At 35.5% G+C, this 20,158-nt stretch overlaps 2 protein-coding genes and 1 pseudogene across 2 annotated transcripts; all 3 read left to right on the forward strand.

The window, feature by feature from the left end:
* Positions 1-1,152: 1,152 nt before the first annotated feature.
* On the forward strand, positions 1,153-2,961 carry zgc:153219 (Intelectin-like). Its single transcript, XM_056461638.1, has 7 exons — positions 1,153-1,271; positions 1,376-1,510; positions 1,597-1,844; positions 2,040-2,198; positions 2,311-2,431; positions 2,542-2,645; positions 2,809-2,961. Exons 1-7 carry the CDS (start codon positions 1,208-1,210, stop codon positions 2,959-2,961), a joined length of 984 nt encoding a protein of 327 aa, XP_056317613.1. The 5' UTR covers positions 1,153-1,207.
* Positions 2,962-6,059: 3,098 nt separating this feature from the next.
* On the forward strand, positions 6,060-12,556 carry LOC130232034 (intelectin-like). Its single transcript, XM_056461639.1, has 8 exons — positions 6,060-6,135; positions 6,325-6,400; positions 7,395-7,547; positions 7,633-7,880; positions 10,427-10,585; positions 11,730-11,850; positions 11,983-12,086; positions 12,246-12,556. Exons 1-8 carry the CDS (start codon positions 6,133-6,135, stop codon positions 12,396-12,398), a joined length of 1,017 nt encoding a protein of 338 aa, XP_056317614.1. The 5' UTR covers positions 6,060-6,132; the 3' UTR covers positions 12,399-12,556.
* A 2,291-nt stretch (positions 12,557-14,847) lies between these two features.
* On the forward strand, positions 14,848-19,286 carry LOC130232846 (intelectin-like; annotated as a pseudogene).
* Positions 19,287-20,158: the final 872 nt, after the last annotated feature.

The raw sequence follows: 20,158 nt of genomic DNA on the forward strand, positions 1-20,158 counted from the left end.
CGGAAGTAAACATAACTTTTTCAAAGAGAAATTCAATCCGAGCTGTCCCCATCGATCTCTGAGGATTTTTTCCACATATTTTTACACTCTTATTATTTATGCTATATGTTTCTTGTGAAGGCAACAATCAACGGCATTTTAACTTAATTTAAAACGGTTGTGCTCACGAATAGTTCAAAGTTTTTGGCTTGACCTGGTCAGGATCCCGCATGCCTCCTCCTGCCCTTTCTTTGTTTACTGTATTAACCAACAAAATGTAATACAACCAAAAATATAAACTAAATCTAATCTAAAAACTAATTCTAAAACTAATTTGAATGTTGTTTGATAATACTGTAACAGTAAGACAAATCTTGGTCTTTAACAAAAAAAATTAAATATTTATGAATTTAAGTTTCATACATACAATTAAAAAATAAAATGTGCATGTTTTAAAGTTAAAAAAATTTTAATTCTAATTTGAAACAAGCTAATTAAAAACCAAAATTTTGATTTGGTCAGAATTTGGGTCTTAGAGCTTAAGAAAAAGTCTATTAAATAGTATAAAAGATAAACATAAACAGACTTCAGTGCCTTATAAAACAAAAACTGGCATTTAAAGAATGTGACAGCTTTATTTTTCCCTTTCTCTTTCTCCAAAATGCACCTTTTCAGACGACCATAAACACCAAAGCGTTTGTTTTCTGTTGACAAAAGATCAAATAACTGTAATAGCTGGCGGTGGCATATCACACTACAGCTCTTTGAGCAAGTTACAGCTGTTAACAAGCAATCCACTGTGTGGAGCTGTTTGTATGAAGTTTCAAGAAATGCACATGGGCCTGCTGGTTTGCAATCATTTGTGAAACGTAAAAGAATTATTAACAACCACGTTCATGAACAGTATTTGTGATAGTGGAAGCACAGACAAAGCTTATGAGCAACATTGAGTTTATGTTTTTTAATACACGATAAAATAGATAATTCTAGTGGTCATTTACTTTTTCTTTATCAATAGGGTGTTATTGCAAAAAATCTGCTTAACATTTTTGTTGCATTTTCTTGAAACAACTAGTTTAAATAACAGTAACTGCTCTCAAAATCCTCTCAAAGCTTAATATTTATCTTAATGAACAATTCAGTGTCACCAGAATAGCAAACCGTTGTCTTTGTTCACAAACAAAAAATTAAAAAATGTTTTCCCTGTTGCTATTGGCAGAAATACAACATGTTTTCAGGACTCAGCCTTCTCCTCCTCTCACTGAGTTTTTGGTTCTGTAACATTGCACAAAGTAAGTGTAATTTATTAAAAATAAAAGTTAAGACTTGAAGATTGGTATGTCAATTTTATGTCACAGTGTTTTATTACACAATGTCCTTATCTTTCACATTGCAGCAAACCAACAAGAAACATCCTCTACTAATATTGATGATATCAGCATCAACCCTGAGATTGCAAAATTTGTGGCCAGAATGAAATACATTGCTCAGAATTGCAAAGAAATTCGTGACAAGTACCATGTTTCTGAGGGTACAATATACTTCATAAAATGTATTTTGTAATCTTAGGCAGCATCTGCATGTGTGTGACTGTTGAATGCTTGTGTTGACACACAGATGGCCTGTACTATCTGATCTCTTCAAGAGGAGTCCTTTACCAGACGTTCTGTGACATGACCACTGCAGGCGGCGGCTGGACGCTGGTGGCCAGTGTTCATGAAAACAACATGTATGGAAAGTGTACAGTTGGTGACCGCTGGTCTAGTGAACAGGGCAGCAATGCAAACCGGCCTGAAGGTGAAGGCACATGGGCAAACAAAGTCACATTTGGAGCCGCAGAGGCTGCTACAAGTGATGATTACAAGGTATTACAATAATGCACTCACAATCTAAAATGTTTATCTAGAAACAGAATCATATACAATCTGTATTATTTCTGTTATCAACCTATATTCAAAAATAAAATAGATTAGATTCAGATTACTGAATTGAATCCATATAAATTAAATAATGACACTTTTGTAGAGGTGAATATTATATGAATTATTGTGACTTGACAGAATCCTGGATACTATGACGTTGTGGCTCAGGATGTTTCTGTGTGGCATGTGCCTAATAATATGGAGTTGGAACACTGGAGCACTGCGTCTATCCTGAGATACCACACTGAAAATCACTTCTTAACCCTACACGGAGGAAACCTATTCAAGTTATTTACGGTTTAATTAACTTTGACACTACTTTTAGTTTGAAATATTAACTGAAATTTAGCCATTTTGAATTTTGTGTGGAAAAAAAACATAATGATTTTTTTTAAACTGTATTTCCCAGAAATTCCCTGTGAGGTTTGGAATCGGCTCCTGTAACATTGATAATGGACCTTCTGTCCCAATCATGTATGACACTGGAAATGACGAATCTACCAAAAAACTGTATGGTCCAAGTGCAAGAAGTATGACAGCACCTCTTCCTTTTTAAGTTGATACATTTACCTGATCACTCGAATGAATTGAATGAAAATTTTATGACATCATTAATAATATATTCCCTGTGTTTTTTCAGCACAATTTGAGCCTGGATTTATCACATTCAGAGTCCTCAATTATGAAAAGGCAGCTATGGCTCTTTGTTCTGGCGCTAAACCAACTGACTGTAACACTGAGCATGTGAGTTATAAATCACAATGGATTATTTACAACAACATTTGTAAACAACAACAACATACAACAACATAAGTCATGCATTAAATCAACTGCACCAATGTCATATAGAGAAATGCATGGGTACATGTTGTGTTGTAAGTAATGCACTCCTACTGTATTCTTGCAGTTTTGTATTGGAGGCGGTGGACACTTTCCTGAGGGTTACCCTAAACAGTGTGGAGACTTTACGGGTTTTGACTGGAATGGCTATGGCACTGATACAGAATGGAGTGCTTCCAGAGAGATAACTGAAGCAGCGGTGCTTCTCTTTTATCGCTAAAACTTGTTGTGATGTACTTGCTTGAGCTGTCTCATAAAAGTATCATGAACAATGTAGTCAAACATTTTCCACAGTAATTAGATCTTACTTTAGCATGTTGTATTTTTAATTTAGTCTACTGATTAAGCAATTGAATATTCATCCATTCATATGAGCATTCACTCTCTCTGTCTCAAACACACACACGCACACACACCATACTATAGTAAAATATTTGAAGTGATGTGTGGTAATTCTATTGTTGCGATAGTAAAGTACAACCATAAGCAAAACTTGGTTTGAAAATGTGGAACTTTAGAGTTTATTCAGTGTTATGGATTTACTACACAGCACTGATGATAATCCTCTTTCCAAGTTTTTTATTCATTGGGTGTTGCTTAACAAAAGCCCAATGTTACCAAGAATGTAAATTATTGACACATAAGAATATGGATCACTGACATTCTGAAATGACAAGGATGTTTTATAGCATAATTTTTTATCAATCTGAACCTTGAGAACAATATCCTTGAAAACCATTTTCAGAAAGCACAACTCCTTAATTGAGGACGTGCTGCTTTCATAAATAAGCCTTTGAAAAGAAAAGAGCTACTACTATATATCAGAGAACCAGTGAAACACATTTAAACGATTGGATTTTTATCTCAACCATATATTTAGCCTACATGTGAAACGTTTGTGTTTGGTTTTCTTTCTTTTTTGGAAGACTAAAGAAAATATTTAAATATATAAATGAACAGTGGAGCACATTACAAGTATGTACAAAAGTAATGTAGTCAGATTACTTAACAAATAACTAATAAAGTAATGCATTTCTTTTTCATTTGCAAGAAAATATCTGAGTTTCTTTTTTAAAAAAGTTAACGCTAGTTTCTTTGTTTTCGGATTTATTCACTGATAGCCCTATTGTTGAGAGAAATCAGGAACAAGTGCAGAAACAAATACAGTGTCATTTAAATTTAATAAAATTCAATGCAAAATAAAAATATTAATTGCTGAAGTTTTTGTTTATGCATCATAGTCCTCATGAAATCCAGAAATATATAACATAGGCTCATGCTGAAAAAGCAGCCCGATATACATTTCTGGAGATTACGAATTATAGAGCCAGAAGTACGTATGGCTGCATTACATCTTTTAAACGAACGAAACAGGGCGGTATGATGCCGTTCCTTTTCACACTTACCAGCTGACTGCTTACCTTCGTATGGACGGCTTTTCCCCTATCACCAGTTTGTCCAGTGCCTCGCCACTTATGTTGGCGAACTTGTGACGTGGAGTTGACGTGACAGCGGGGTTCAAATTCAGCGAAGAAAGGTTGCAGAAAGCAGGTAAGACAAAAATAAAAGCCAAAAAATTAAATAAACAAGTAAATAACAGGATAAGAATGTGGTAAAATCTGAAAACGTGGTAAAAATCAGACTGCAGCGATGGCTTTGTTTTTCTGGATTGCTTTTAAAAACACTGTGGTTGGGTTTAGGAAAGGAGGAGGATGGGTCAGTTGATCGGCCAGGCAGTCGACAGCAGCCTCTGGTGGATTTATGCAAGAAGAGCAGGCACGATTGGCACTCGCAAGAAAAAAAAAAAAAAAAAAAAACGTACCTCCTGGGTGCTCTCAGGAAATTTATATAGGGGTATGTTTTCAGAATGAGCCTGGGTTGGAAATGCAGCATTGCTTGATGGTTTTTTTGAGCAGCATCTTTAACTGTACAGATGTAATTTTATATTTCCTTCAGCCAAACTTCATGTCATAATTCCTTTTAGTGTAAAGGGGTGACATAGGCATGGATGATTTTGTATATTATTACTAACAAAACACACTCTCTATGCCAGATACATAGGACCTAGGGTATCCAGATGAGGCAGTGGTTGAGTTACCCAAAAGTAGCTCAACCACTCAGGACTGAATTAACAGTTTCCTTAGTATAGTAGTTGTCTGAGAAAGCAAGAAATGAGCAGAAGCAGGAGACAATGTAATGACGATAAAGAAAGAGCAGGGTTTATTGAATATTCTTATTTGCATTTATTGTAATGCTCGGACATTTTATGTGACCAGCACAAATCCAACAACTTTAATACACCAAAAGCAACAAATGGAAAAAAACGGACTGCTTCACAACATGGTCTAGTGATAAGACAGACCTTAAAATGAAGACATTCTCTTATCTCTTATTCATGAAAACAAGTTTCCATCGACTCCACACAATCATAAGATTACAGCAATATGGAAAAATAATAATAATAGAGCAATAATAATAGGAAAATACTAATTAAAGAAAGGCAGCAAAGTGGTGCAGTAGGTAGTGCTGTTGCCTCACAGCAAAAAGGTTGTTGGTTCGAGCCTCGGCTGGGTCAGTAAACGTTTCTGTGTGAAGTTCTCCCTGCGTTCGCGTGGGTTTCCTCCAGGTGCTCCCGTTTCCTTCACAGTCCAAAGACATGTGGTACAGGTGAACTGGGTAGGCTAAAATGTCTGTAGTGTATAAGTGTATGGATGTTTCCCAGAAATGTGTTGCAGCTGGAAGGGCATCCGCTGCGTAAAACATGTGCTGGATAAGCTGGCGGTTTATTCCGCTGTGGCAACCCCAGATTAATAAAGGGACTAAGCCGAAAAGAAAATTAATGAATGAATTAAAGAAAATAATAATAAAATGAAAAATATTCAAATTGTTAATAATCAGATGATTATCTTTTAGTTAATAATCAATAAATTTATAGCAAAATAAATTACTAATGATAAATGATTTTATGATTAAAGTAAAAAATTAGCATTAATAAATAGTAGGCTATTTTTATTTTATAAACAAATAAAAATAAAACACAACATGAATTAATGGTCGTTCACACAATGAACAAAAGTGAAGTCTATGACGACACGTAATAGACTTTTAACCTTTGACCCCTTTGACTTTCATTGTATTGACAGACTAACTTTATTTGTGTTCCTGCAGAAGAAGGAAATTCTTTCAGGTTTGACGAGAATCAGTTACAACATTTTATAATCTATGTCTGAGGAAATCAATAGATAACTCTTAATTGTCATATATTAAGGAAGCATATTGTGTTTTTATCTATACTTATAGCTGTAAACTCTAGTTATTCATAAATTAGCCAGTGAAGAGAACATTATAAATAGACATAAACACAAAACCCATTTACCACTGGCTCATAGAAATGGTAAGTCGATGTGTTGCTTTGTTCAGATTCTGAAATATAAAGTTGACAGTTTATTCAGAATATAGTTTGATAATATATGTGGCATATAACTAGATCAAGACATGATGTGATGAGTTGCATAGATTAGTCAGTACTAAGATTTTTGATGTTAGTATTTGTCTCCTACAACTTCCCCTTTTTGTTTTCCAGGTTGTCTTTCAAGCAAAAATGTTTTCAGGGATCCTCATTTTGTCATTGGGCGTATTGTTCTGTGATGCTAAATCAAGTAAGTGTAACTATTTTATTTGATTGAAGTTGAATTCTTGGTTAGCACTGTTGCAAGAAGGTTGCTGGTTCCTGTCCCAGACTGGGCCAGGAGGCATTTCTGTGTGGAGCTTGCATGTTCTACCGTTGTTAGTGTGAGTTTCCTCCTGTTTACCCCACAGTCCAAAGACGTGAAACTTATTTATAAACTACTTTCGAGAGGATCACACGCTTATGATCTACCACAGCTGGTCCCGCATTAGCTAATCATAATCCTCCAATCATATGATTCCCTAAGTTACTATAAATAACCACAATCTTCATTTCACAATTACCTTCTTCTGGAAGAAACCCCCTTCCTCCCCCTTCTCCTCCTTTTTTCTCATAGATTGGGCAGCACGACGGCCCAGTGGATAGCACTGTTGGCCCCACAGCAAGAACATCGCCGGCTCTGGTCCTTTCTGTGCAGAGTTTGTATGTTCTCCCCTTGTCCGCGTGGGTTTCCCCCAGGTTTTCTGGTTTCTTCCCATCGTCGAAAGATATACTTCATACATAACAGACTAAGAAAAACAGGCACTTTTTCTAGCTCCCTTCCTGCTCAAAGAAGTTTACCTTAGCCACTTAAGCCGGGGAGTTTTTGAGATCTTCCTGAGCTCAATCCCTAGAACTCAGAGCTCTCTACTGGGACAGCATGCCAAACAAGCTTATGATAAATCATTAGCTAAGTGTGAACTTTTGAAATGTGGTATATTTTAATTGGGTAAAACAAAATTGCCCATACAATGTATGCGAATGAGAGGAACATTTCCCACTGCTACATTTGCTGCACCAGTGTAATTGGTGGTTCATTCCGTTGTGGCAACCCCTGATAATCCAGGGACTAAGCCAATGGTTGTGAGTGAAATTGAATTCTTGTTGAAATATGACTTTAAAAATATTATCTTTATCTGTCATCCTGTCTCACATTCACAATACAGTTAAAGCATTGTTTACTATTTTTAATGCTCTTTCTACAGTGGGAGCTATGTATGTAATACAAGAAACAGAAACACCATGTATTAACATCAGTGACTCCAACAGCAACCATGAGCTTGAAAAACTTCTGGACAGAATTAGATATGTTGCTCGAAGCTGCAAAGAAATCCGTGACAAGTACCATGTTTATGAGGGTATGATCTCATATTGTATATTTTATTTGTATCTTTGGCAGCATCTGCATGTGTGTGACTGTCGAATGCTTGTGTTGACACACAGATGGCCTGTACTATCTGATCTCTTCAAGAGGAGTCCTTTACCAGACGTTCTGTGACATGACCACTGCAGGCGGCGGCTGGACGCTGGTGGCCAGTGTTCATGAAAACAACATGTATGGAAAGTGTACAGTTGGTGACCGCTGGTCTAGTGAACAGGGCAGCAATGAAAACCGGCCTGAAGGTGAAGGCACATGGGCAAACAAAGTCACATTTGGAGCCGCTGAGGCTGCTACAAGTGATGATTACAAGGTAGCCTTCATTTTTAATAAAACCTGGTTGTAAGGGTGTTTATTATTTTAAGTGTAAACAGAAGCTCTGGTAAAGGGCAATGTTTGTTAATAGTTGGCATTTGAGTTATATGAATAGGAATAGAGGAAATGTACTTTCTCTTCTCATGTGTTGCCTTATTTATTGACAATCAAGAAATTAATTAACTAAATTATTATACCAATAAAGTTTATGACAACCTTACCACATGCCCTTCACATTTGGTACTTATGGTCTTATTTGGTCCATGACTTTACATGAGCATCGTCAAACATATATGGATGGAATTAGTAATTATTAAATAAAAAGCATCCTAGTTTGTTAACCAGTAAAATTAAATTACTTAACTTTTAAATTATGCATGAAACAGAAAATGTGGAGCAAATTTATTAAAAACTTCAAAAATCACATGTAAATAAGAATTCCCAGCCTTTGTCGCAAAGCTCTAAATTGAGCTCAGGCATATTCTCTTTCCACTGATCATTCTATAGATGTTTCAGCAGCTGTTTCAGTGAAAAGGCATACACCTGTCTATATAAGGTACCAGGGTTGATAGTGCATGCCAAAGCACAAACCAAGCATGAAGACAAAGGCACTGTCTGTAGACCTCAGAGACAGGACTGTCTCGAGGCACAAGGCTGGGAAAGGTTACAGAAACATTTCTGTTGCTCTGAAAATTCCAGTGAGCACAGTGGCCTCCATCATCCATAAGTGGAAGATGTTTGGAACCACCAGGACTCTTCCTAGAGCTGGCCGGCCATCTAAGCTGAGGGATTGGGGGAGAAGGGCCTTAGTCAGAGAGGTGATTAATAACCCGATGGTCACTCTGTCTGAGCTCTAGCATTCTTCTGTGAAAAGAGGAGAGCCTTACAGAAGGACAACCATCTGTGCAGCAATCTACCAATCAGGCCTGTATGGTAGAGGGGCCAGACAGAAGCCACTCCTCGTCTCGAATATGCCAAAAGGCATCTGAAGGACTCTCAGACCATAAGAAACAAAATTCTCTGATCCAATGAGACTAAAATTAAACTCTTTGGAGTGAATGCCAGAAGTTACGTTTGGAGAAAACCAGGCACCGCTCATCACCAGGCTAATAGCATCTCTACAGTGAAGCATGCTGGTGGCAGCATCATGCTGTGGGGATGTTTTTCAGCAGCAGGAACTGGAAGACTAGTCAAGATAGAGGGAAATATGAATGCAGCAATGTACAGAGACATGCTAAATGAAATCCTGCTTCAGAGTGTTTTGACCTCAGACTGGGGCGACGGTTCATCTTCCAGCAGGACAATGACCCAAAGCACACCGCCAAAATATCAATGGAGTGGCTTCACAACAACTAAGTGAATGTCCTTGAGTGGCCCAGCCAGAGCCAAGACCTAAATCCTAATAAATATCTCTTGAGAGATCTGAAAATGGCTGTACACCGTCGCTTTCCATCTAAACCTGATAAGAGCTAGAGAGGTACTGCAAAGACGAATGGGCAAAAATTCCCAATGACAGGTGTGCCAAGCTTGTGGCATCATATTCAAAAAGACTTGAAGCTGTAATTGCTGCTAAAGGTGCATCAACACATTCTTGAGCAAAGGCTGTGAATACTTATGTACAGGTGATTTTTCAGCTTTTTTTTTTATAAATTTGCAACAATTTCAAAAAATCTTCCTTCACATTGTCATTATGGGGTATTGTGTGTAGAAATTTTAGGAAATAAATGATTTTAATCCATCTTGGATTAAGATTGTAACATAAAAAATGTGGAAAAAGTGAAGCGCTATGAATACTTTCCCTATGCACTGTAGAATAAGCCAACTGGTTTATGATTCTTTTTTTATTTATTTTTTTTTTTTACTTATGATGATTATTCAGTAAGAGATTGATAAGCAGTTGTTAGTCAGTAAGCAAGTGAAAGGAAATGATTTTCATTTAAAAGGTCACAAGTGCACATCTTTCTGTGGAGCTCAAGCTAAAGAAATATGTGCAAATCAGAAGCGCGCAGTAAAGAAACCTACACTGACAGCAGGAATTTTATGGTTGCAAATGATAAAACCTAAAAAAATTGTTTCTTTGACATTTTTTAAATAGCCAAATGGGAACCAAAAAGTAATGTTTTGGAAATGTCACGTTTAGTGGGTTCGTATCTATGTAGCAACTGTGGGCATTGTTGGTAAAGCACAAAATTATTCTGTACTCTTTTGAGCATTAAATAATTTTACACATATTTATTATGACTACCATAATGAAAACTTGTTCCAAACCAGTTTGTGTTTTTTTGTTCTGTTGAACACAAAATATATTTTGAAGTTAAATGCTGGAAACCTGTAACTATTGACTTCCACAGTATTTGTTTTTTTTTTTTACTATGGATGTCAGTAGTGGGTTTTAAATATTCTACAAAATAGCTTTTTGGGGGGCTTTCTTGTTCCCAAACAAGGCCAAAAGCTATTAGTAAGTCTAGTCCTAAGATGCTGGACTTACTATTCAAATATGCTTATCTTGAGCCTGAATTGACAATAGTGTATGTTCTGTTACAGAATCCGGGATACTTTGACACTGCGGCTCAGGATGTTTCTGTGTGGCATGTGCCTAATAATATGGAGTTGGAACACTGGAGCACTGCGTCTATCCTGAGATACCACACTGATAACAGGTTCTTAACCCTACATGGAGGAAACCTATTCAGATTGTTTAAGGTACATTTTGACTTTGTGAAAGAAAAAAGACATTATTACAGTGAATTACTTATACTAATAATCAATAACAACATGTTATTATTTAATTATGAACATTTAGATTGACTTTATCATTAATCTTAGCAAAATTAAAATGACAATAAACTGATCTGCTCATCTGTTGAGCTTACAATTTAACTTTATATTAATTTAAAATCAAGTCATTTTTCTGTTGTGGAAATTTTTTTATTTTATTACTACAACCTCCAAATTTATCTGTGAATCTGTGTATAGAAATAAACAATTAACATGGACTCCAACATTTAATAATAATAAAAAAGGACACAATACAGTAAATCTGTTTACATCTAATGCATGTACTTGAGAGGAAAATAGTGTTAGGGATGGAGATAATCTGCATTGCTGATCTTCTCACCGCTTTAAGCATAGCTGAATTATCACCTAAAGACATGTCTGTTCTGTTGTTATTTCTAAATAAATAAAATAGTTTGCACTGGTAAGAATTCTTGGTGAGCTTGGTTCTAGAAGTGGAAAGCAAAGGACATTTTCATTTGAATCCATAAACTGTTTGATGAATTTCACCAAAAGAATCATATAACATCTACCATGTGAGATATATGATCACTTGACATATTTTGTCACTTCAGAAATTGAAAGATGCTTAATTAGACACAAAAAAACTTTGGTACATAAACTTTACATATACATTTTCACATTTTATTACATAAAATCAAGATGATTAAACACTTGGACTATTAAATAAAGTTCTATGAATCGTATTCCATAAAGGTATAGTATTGTAACTAATAAACAAATAATATGAACACACACACACGCACGCACGCACGCACGCACACACACACAGGAAAAAAAAAAACATTTCATACATTAAAATATATTTTCTGGGTATTTTTTAATTAGATGCTTTAAACCTTACTAGGTTATTGTGGTTCCCTGGGTCTGTTTCTCCTTAAAATGTGGGGTTTTAATCAGATAACAGCCCATAGTGTAGTCATTTTGTGGGAGATAAAGAATCAGAGGGGCTATTTAGCAATTGTTTGCTAGATGTAACAGTTTATTGTGATTAATCTGCATCTTGTTACATATAACATCAAATTATATTTTTTCTTTTGGCTTTTCTCAGAAATTCCCTGTAAGGTTTGGAATCGGCTCCTGCAATATCGATAACGGACCTGTTGCCCCAATCGTGTATGATACTGGAAATGAGGAATCTACCAAAAAACTGTATGGTCCTAAATCAAGAAGTATGATATGTGTATTATTTACAAGGCATCATTATTGTTTGTGATCATATGAGCATGAAACTGAAACCATTTCACATGTACATGGAACTAAAATGACATCATAACCGATATAACCTTAGATTTTTTTTTCAGTACATTTTGAGCCTGGATTCATCACATTCAGAGTCTTTAATTCCGAAAAGGCAGCTATGGCTCTTTGTTCAGGCGTTAAACCAAATGTGTGTGACACTGAACATGTGAGTTTTGAATTTAATACAATGAATTTACTGTGGATTTACTGTGACAAATCATTTAATTCTGTTCCTCACTAAAGGCATTGATTCATGTAATAAATGAACTTCTGGAGAAATGAATGCATGCAGTGTGTTGTTAATAATGTACTCAATTTCTTACAGTTCTGTATTGGTGGAGGTGGACACTTTCCTCAGGAGGTCCCTAGACAATGTGGAGACTTTACAGCTTTTGACTGGGATGGCTATGGTACTAATACTGAATGGAGTGCTACAAGAGAGATGACTGAAGCAGCGGTGCTTCTGTTTTATCGCTGAAACTTTAATCAACCTTAAATCTTCTGCTTGAGATATACTCAAAAACACCTCAATGTTACATAAACAGTTGTTTGCCCAAAGGTTTAAAAGGTTAAAAACCTTTAAAATCTTTCATCTGTGTGTGGTGTATAGATGAATAACAACATGTGCTTTTTGGCCTATCACTGTTCATAAATTGTTCACAATTGTATATATTTTCAAATAAAACAAAGGATTGCTGAAACTGTTCTGACGATGAAGTCAAACTTTCTCTGGTTGCATTTCTAATCTAACACTGAAATTCAGGACTATTTCTTTGTAAAGTTTTGATCTGTGTTTCAAACTACTAAAAATGACAATTGTTACTGAGCTGAATTAAATATTCAGCTTCTAAAAGATAATATATCCCATAATATAATTCAAAAAGTGTAAAAACTGGAAAAAATGTCAATCATAAGCTACAGTAAACTGTTAAGATCAATGTAGAAACCGCAGAAAATAATGTGATGTACAAGTGTCTTGCTGTGTAGAGACTTTTAGAAAGTAGAAAAAGACAAAAACATGCTCTGCAATTACAGCTGCACAATATTATGAGTTTGATTCTTTAATATAGTTTTAGAATAAAAAAGTTTTTATCTATGCAAAAATGGCTCTCACACTGTCAGATTGCTAAATGTGTTTGTGCACTTAAGTCTCCAGTAGATCTGTGCACGTGAAGATGTGCTGTTTAATCACTGAAGCTAAACTAGGGCAGACGTCTTACATACAGTAACAAATCAATAAACTGAATTTATAATGAGCCATTCAAATAAAACAGAATCAGTTTCTCATACATCAGTCACTGATTAGAAAAGAAGAATTTCCTGGAGCCACCATTCTAAAACAAAAAAAATTTGCAAAAATAAATGCAACACTGACCGCATACAAATAATAACCCATTTTGCCTTTTTTTCCCAGTCATGTTGATTCATTCCTGAATTACTGAAATCTGCAACCCAATAAGTGCATTGTCATAGCAAATGGTCAAAATCTGTGATCTTTCAAAAAAAGAAGAAATACGGCAAGGAACATTTCAGTGTCGCTCTTCACCAAAAAAAAGTCAAAATGCATGCTTCACCTTCTGCTATTTATAGAGTACAATGTTTTTAGAGCTCCCTTTTAGCCTCTCTCTGAATATTGTTCAGTGAGTGTAATTATTTGTTTGGTTTGACAGAGATTTATTAACAGACTTGAAAATATAATTTTAGGCACAGAATATTTCTTTACGGTATGGTTTGTCTTTGCTTTACATTATAGCAAATCAACCAGAATCATCATCATCTAATATAGTAGCTTCAAGCTGCAGAAAAATTTGTGACAAATGTCATGTTTATAATCGTATGATTTTTAAAATTAAACATTTCTTTTACAAGACAAGACTATAATTCACTGCAGTAATGTTTAAGTTTTAAAATAAAAAAATGTTTTATGCAACATCATTCCTTCATTCAGTTATGATATAGTTGTGTTGCTGTGTTAAGACTTCAGAAAATTGTATTATCTTATTAGCTGAGATTTGCAGTAAAGAATTTATACAATTGCATAAAATTATAAGTTAAATGTTTTAAATAAAAAATCTTGAATTTACAAATATGGAATAATCAATGCAAAAAGAGAAGGTGCAGTATCAAGGGCAGGTGTTTGTGGACTGCTTTGAATCTGTGCACGTGCCTTTGCAGATATGTTGCCTTATCATTGAAACTAAACTATGCCAGACATCACACACACGGTAACCTATTTATAAACTATAATGAGCCATTCAAATAAAACATTATTAATTTACTCATAAAACAGCCGCTGATAAGAAAAATATTTCAATCATTTCCTGGAGCCACAATTGCAACACTTTTCTTTTTGCAAAACCAATCAGAAATGTAAAGTCAATAGGGTTTTTAGCTGAAATGAATACTAGTGACAAAATCGTTCAGTGAAATCGCTTCTTGACATCTCTCAACTGCCGTGTACATTTCAGTCTTTTTACAACAACAGCATTGAGATGTTTGAACACATTGTAATTCAAGTAATTTCTCAGTTTCCCCCCTCTAACTATAACCTCATTAAAATCCAAATGATTACCTAATCTAAATCTTAAGATCTAATCTAAAGATCTTTTATCTTCAATTTAGTTCTAAGCAGAATATTTTTTTCATGACTCACTCACATTCACAAAATAAACTGTACTAAACCCTTGTGTAGCCTACTTGCTTTTTAGACGATCACAAGTTAAACTCTTTTCTGACCTGCTTCTCATAGATGATTCTGGTCTTCTGGTTACAATTGTTTCCATCTGGCATCTTAGCAGATCTTTTTTCAAGTGCTATATTTTTTTGCCGTCACTTTTAATTAAAATTTGGAGCAAATCAAATGATTTCTTGGTCAGATGTGACAAATACAATTTAAGGTTTGTGATGAGGTATAGTTAAGACCAGAGATGCCCAAACTAGGGCCCGTGGGCCAAAATTGCCCCATGGTAACTTTTGATTTGGCCCACCATGCCTTCTGAGAATGGTTTAGAGATTATCATTTCAAATTTAATGTAACCTTTTATTTGTTTGTTTTATTGTTAATCAAAAAAAAAAAAAAATCTCAAGTAAATGTTTACAATTAAATGATGTAGGTTAATCAGATTTAGTTTAAAATGTAAATATGACAGAGGACAATGAAGAGACTTTGCATTAAAATAAAGAGGTTATTCAATGAATGAGACATTAAATAATACAATTCGAAGTAATTATTTCTATTTCTATTTTTCAAATTATGAAATGAATTAGGGAATAACTCATGGCAACTTTAAAGTAAAATAGTTTGGTATATTTATCTTTGGCCCATGGCTATCAATGATGTTTAGTTTTTGGCCCTTCATCCAAAAAAGTTTGGGCACCCCTGGTTAAGACTAGTCAATATTTTTTAGGTTTAGAAAATTGTTGTTTTAAATATGCATAAATATGTTGCACGAAATTGTACATTTTAAAAAGGAGGCGTGGCACCTAACCCCACCCCTAAACCCAACCGTCATTGGGGGATGAGCAAATCGTACTAAATTGTACGAATTAGATCGTACGAATTCGTACGAATTAGCCACTAAATCAAAAAGTTACAAATTGCCGTGAGATTGTGTTGAACAATCAGTCTCATCTCCCATTCCCTTTAAGAGTCAGTTGTCACGGCATAGCGCATTTGCTATTTACATGGCGGACATGGCATCTACAACGCGAGAATGAGAGATGAGCCTCCTCATTCTTTACTTTCACTTTCACTTTCGTGGATAGGGAAACCTGTTGTATGCATAGACATCTATTAGCCTATAAATAATCAATTTCGTTTGTTAAGCGCAAAGATTTGATTCAAAACTATTTCTAAATTCATTTCTAATTTCCAGCAAACGAATAAATGAACAATAATAACAAAGTGTGTTCAAACTGAATTATATCCTAATACACATGCTGTGCCCCATATGGTATAAAACCTGACAGGTGGGCAAATCTAAGCTTGTTTTTTATAAAACAAATATAAATATGCCTATAATAAATAATACTGCTACTAATAATAACATTATACAAAAGCAAATTGTTATGAATAAACTAAAAAAGCCCCCAGAGATGAAGAAGGCATGGAGGTGGTGGTTTTTATATTTATGTAGGCTAGAAAATAATAATTTTTGTAATATTTTAATCCTTTAATTATTTTTCATTTGTAAAGATATTTGTGTATTCCTGTACACCCTGTGTGTTTTAAGCAATGTGTAAGCTAGGCGCACAACTAATGCCCTCTGCGCTGGACTTTAGACCAGCTTTGATCTGGTCTATTGTGCGGTCTGTTATACAGTAGTTCCTCAAAATAGCAACGCGCCAGCAATGCGCCTCTACACGCCTCCTTTTGTAGACCAGAATGCCTATGGATGCACATATGAGCGCAAATGCATTTGCTATTTAAACAGCACGATGCAAAATGTCAAAATGACTCTTGCGCCGAGCTGAAATTAGCAAACAACTATTGCCTTGCGTCGTGTAAGAAAAAATGATGGCGAAGAAAATCTTAATGAAAATGTTTATTCAGCAAAGCAGTCTTAAAATACCCTGAACATTCTTAAACTCAAACCTTTATACTGTTTTTGATGTTGCCTTTAGATGTTAATGAAGTTGTTCTCTCTATCTCTTCATGTTAATGCAGTTTCAGCACCATTGATGAGATGGTCCTCTGTGCACCACACCCATCCCCATTCTACAATTGTTACCATTTGGTTGAGATGTAGTCACCTCAAACGATGCAGAGACAAGACCCTGTTGACTTCTCTTTTCTCTCATAAGTCAGCCCTTTTGGGAAATGAGCATCAATTTACCATTTACAGTGGAAGTTGGGTCAAGGCAGACTCATTTCTTACAGCCGCATTGCGCTGGTGGTGTATGATAAGGCCCAATAATGATAATAACAATTGGGTATTGGTTCAGTAATATCATTTGTTATTGCGTACTGACATCATTTATCTCATATATCTCATATATATATTGCGGCAGCTTACTATGGCAAGGGAGGCGACAGCGAGTAATTAAAACACTCAATTTACTTAAAATAATTCACTGCGTTTGTTTGCTGGACTGTCTTTCACTGACACTAAAGGTACAGGAGAAGCCCCTATTTCACTGCTATTGAGAAAAAGAAAGTTACAGCGATACTTCTGGATCCAGACAAGAGCGTATCTGCAGTGCGAGTTTTCTCTATCATGTCTATCATAGATCAGCTGTGATCATCGCTGCCGTTTATCAGCATCACTCATCAGTGAACACCACCAGAGCGTTAGAGCCAATTGCAGATCTTTCTGTTGAGCATGTGACCAATCATAGGGGTAGAACTCGCTAGACAACGCTCATTTACATTTGTTTATTTGCTATAAATGCACATTACAGTTCATATACAGGTACAGTTCATATACTTGGCCGCTTGTTTTAAAGGACAAAATTGTATTACTAATAATATATAAACATAAATATATTTAGACATTTTAAGACAAGAATTTCTGTGCTATGAAGTAAAATATAAAATTATGTATGGAAAGCAACGTCAATGCGCCGTGATGCACCTAAATGTCGAATTGAATCGAATCAATGACATGATAATTGTAACCAAACTGAACCTTGAGACCAGTGTAGGTTCACACCTCTAGAAAATAATGTGGTGAACTGCAATGTTCATGTAATGTCTTCTAGTAAAAAAAAAGTCTTTACTTTGACATTCTGTTCTTTGTGCTGCTCCTTCTAGCACCAAATAAGTGCAACCAAGTCAAGCACAAAATTGTATGCATTTTTTAAAAAGTAGTGAATGGCAGTACAAAATTTGTAAATTATTGCTACACACCACAACATTGGTAATACATTTTGCATGTAAATAGGACACATAAAAGCTCAGCTGCAAAAATGGCTGGGTCAGTGTTTTTCCACATCTTTAGGAAATTTGAATGATTTTAATGGCAAAAGCTGTCAGTAAATCTGTTCTTAACCTCCTAGGGCTTGAGTGTTTTAGCTCTTAAGTTACTATTTAAAATACTTTGAATGTTTTATATTTTGTTACAGACATACAGTGTCATCCTGCAACTGTTTTGCAGCATATGGAATGTCCCAAACACAATTTTTAACTGTCCAAAATGAGAAAAAAAGGTTGTTTTTACTCTCTGATAGTCAAAGCAAGTTAATTTTTTTTTTTAAATATGCATTAAAAAACAGTGAGGAAAAAACGTTTATGTAAATTCGGACCACGAGTCAACATATATGGAATAATTTTTCTCTAAAAGTACATAAAAAAATAAAGAAATAAAAAATGCATGTAAAAAACACCTTGGGCCTTAAGAAGATAAGACACTGGACTAAAAATTTATATAATTTTTTCTTGAACCTGAAATGACAGCATGCTTTCTGTCTGTTACAGAATACTGGATACTTTGAAATTGTAGCTCAGGATGTTTCTGTGTGGCATGTTCCTAATAATATGGAGTTGGAACACTAGAGCACTGCGTCTATCCTGAGATACCAAACTGAAAATCACTTCTTAACCCTACACGGAGGAAACCTTTTCAGTTTGTTTAAGGTCCAAAAAAATCGTAATAAAATGTATTAAAATTACTAAAAAATAAAAGACCTCATACCAAACTGTAAAAAGTTTTGCCAGAAATTCCCTGTGAGGTTTGGAATTGGTTTATGCAATACCAATAATGGACCTGCTGCTCCAATCGTGTACGATACTGGCAATTTAGATTCTACCAAAAACCTATATGGTCCTAGTGCAAGATGTACGGCAACACCACTTGAGCCAGTGCTTATAAAGACAGTTTCTATATCAATAACCAGTCATGAAATTTTTATAATGCTACTGTATATAATGACCATCATCATTGCTGAGATTGGATCACTTTGATCATGTTGTGTGTGTATTGACTTATCATGACATTGTCAATTATATATGCTGTCCTTTTTTCAGTACAATTTAAGCCTGGATTCATCACATTCAGAGTCTTCAATAAGGAGAAGGCAGCCATGGCTCTTTGTTCAGGCATTAAACCAATCGGATGTAACACTGAACATGTGAGTTAAGACCATTGATTATCATAATTACCATAATCAAAATTACCATATATTATTTACAGCAACATTATGCACTATTTTTGCCATTCTATTGATCACCAAAAGCAAATATTCATGCATTAAATTAATTGCATTTCATTTCAACTTACAGCTCTGTATTGGTGGAGGTGGACACTTTCCTGAGGGGGTCCCTAAGCAGTGTGGAGACTTTACAAGTTTAGACTGGAGTGGCTATGGTACTCATACAGGCCAAAGTGCTTCCAGAAAGATGACTGAAGCATCTGTGCTTCTCTTTTAATCGCTGAAACTGTATTTAACCTTAAATCTTCTATTTGAGATACATTCATAAACACCTGATTGTTACATAAACACTTATTTTTCAAAGGTTTTTAGGTTAATCCTTTAAATCCTTTAAGCATTCCTACATGTATGGTGTTTGTAATTGATGAAAAATAGCATGTCAGATTAATAATTTATTGTTTGGCGTTTTCTAACTCACATTTAACCTTTCACTGTTCATGAACTGTTCAAATGTATATATGTTCAAATAAATGTATGATGTAGGTTTGTTAAGGCCCAATCCCAATTCTATTTTTGTACCCAAGCTAAAGAAAATTGAGACACCCCTACCCCTTGACGTGCACGGGAAAAAGGATGAGTAGGGGTAAGGGCAAGGGCTAAGGGGTAGAATTGGGATTGGGCCTAAGACTTGCTCTAGCCTAAGTAATAGTGTTAACCACTGAAGCCGGTAGGTCACATAAGTCTTCCACACTCCATCTAGGGATCACAAATGAAGTTTCCATAGATCCAGGTGTGGGTGCCAGAGGTGCCCCATCCCTGAGAAAGGAGGTCTTTTCTCAAGAGGATTTGCCAGAGAGAAGCTTTTGCAAAGAGTGTGAGTTCGGGAACCTAGATCTGGTTGGGCCAAAGCGGTGCAACAAGCATGGCCTACTCCTCATCCTTCCTGATCTTGCACATGGTCTGTGCGAATAGGCTCACTGGGGAAAACACATATTTGCGCAAGCCCCAGGGCCAGCTGTGAGTCAGTGCATCGGTGCCAAGGGGGTGCCTTGGTCAATGAATAAAACAAATGGCAATGGACAGTCTCAAGTTAAGCAATCAAGTCAACCTGGGCTTCTCCAAAGCACACCAATATCAGCTGGACCATGC

The sequence above is a fragment of the Danio aesculapii genome, chromosome 7 (assembly GCF_903798145.1).
Source record: "Danio aesculapii chromosome 7, fDanAes4.1, whole genome shotgun sequence".
In the NCBI taxonomy this organism is placed as follows: domain Eukaryota; kingdom Metazoa; phylum Chordata; class Actinopteri; order Cypriniformes; family Danionidae; genus Danio; species Danio aesculapii.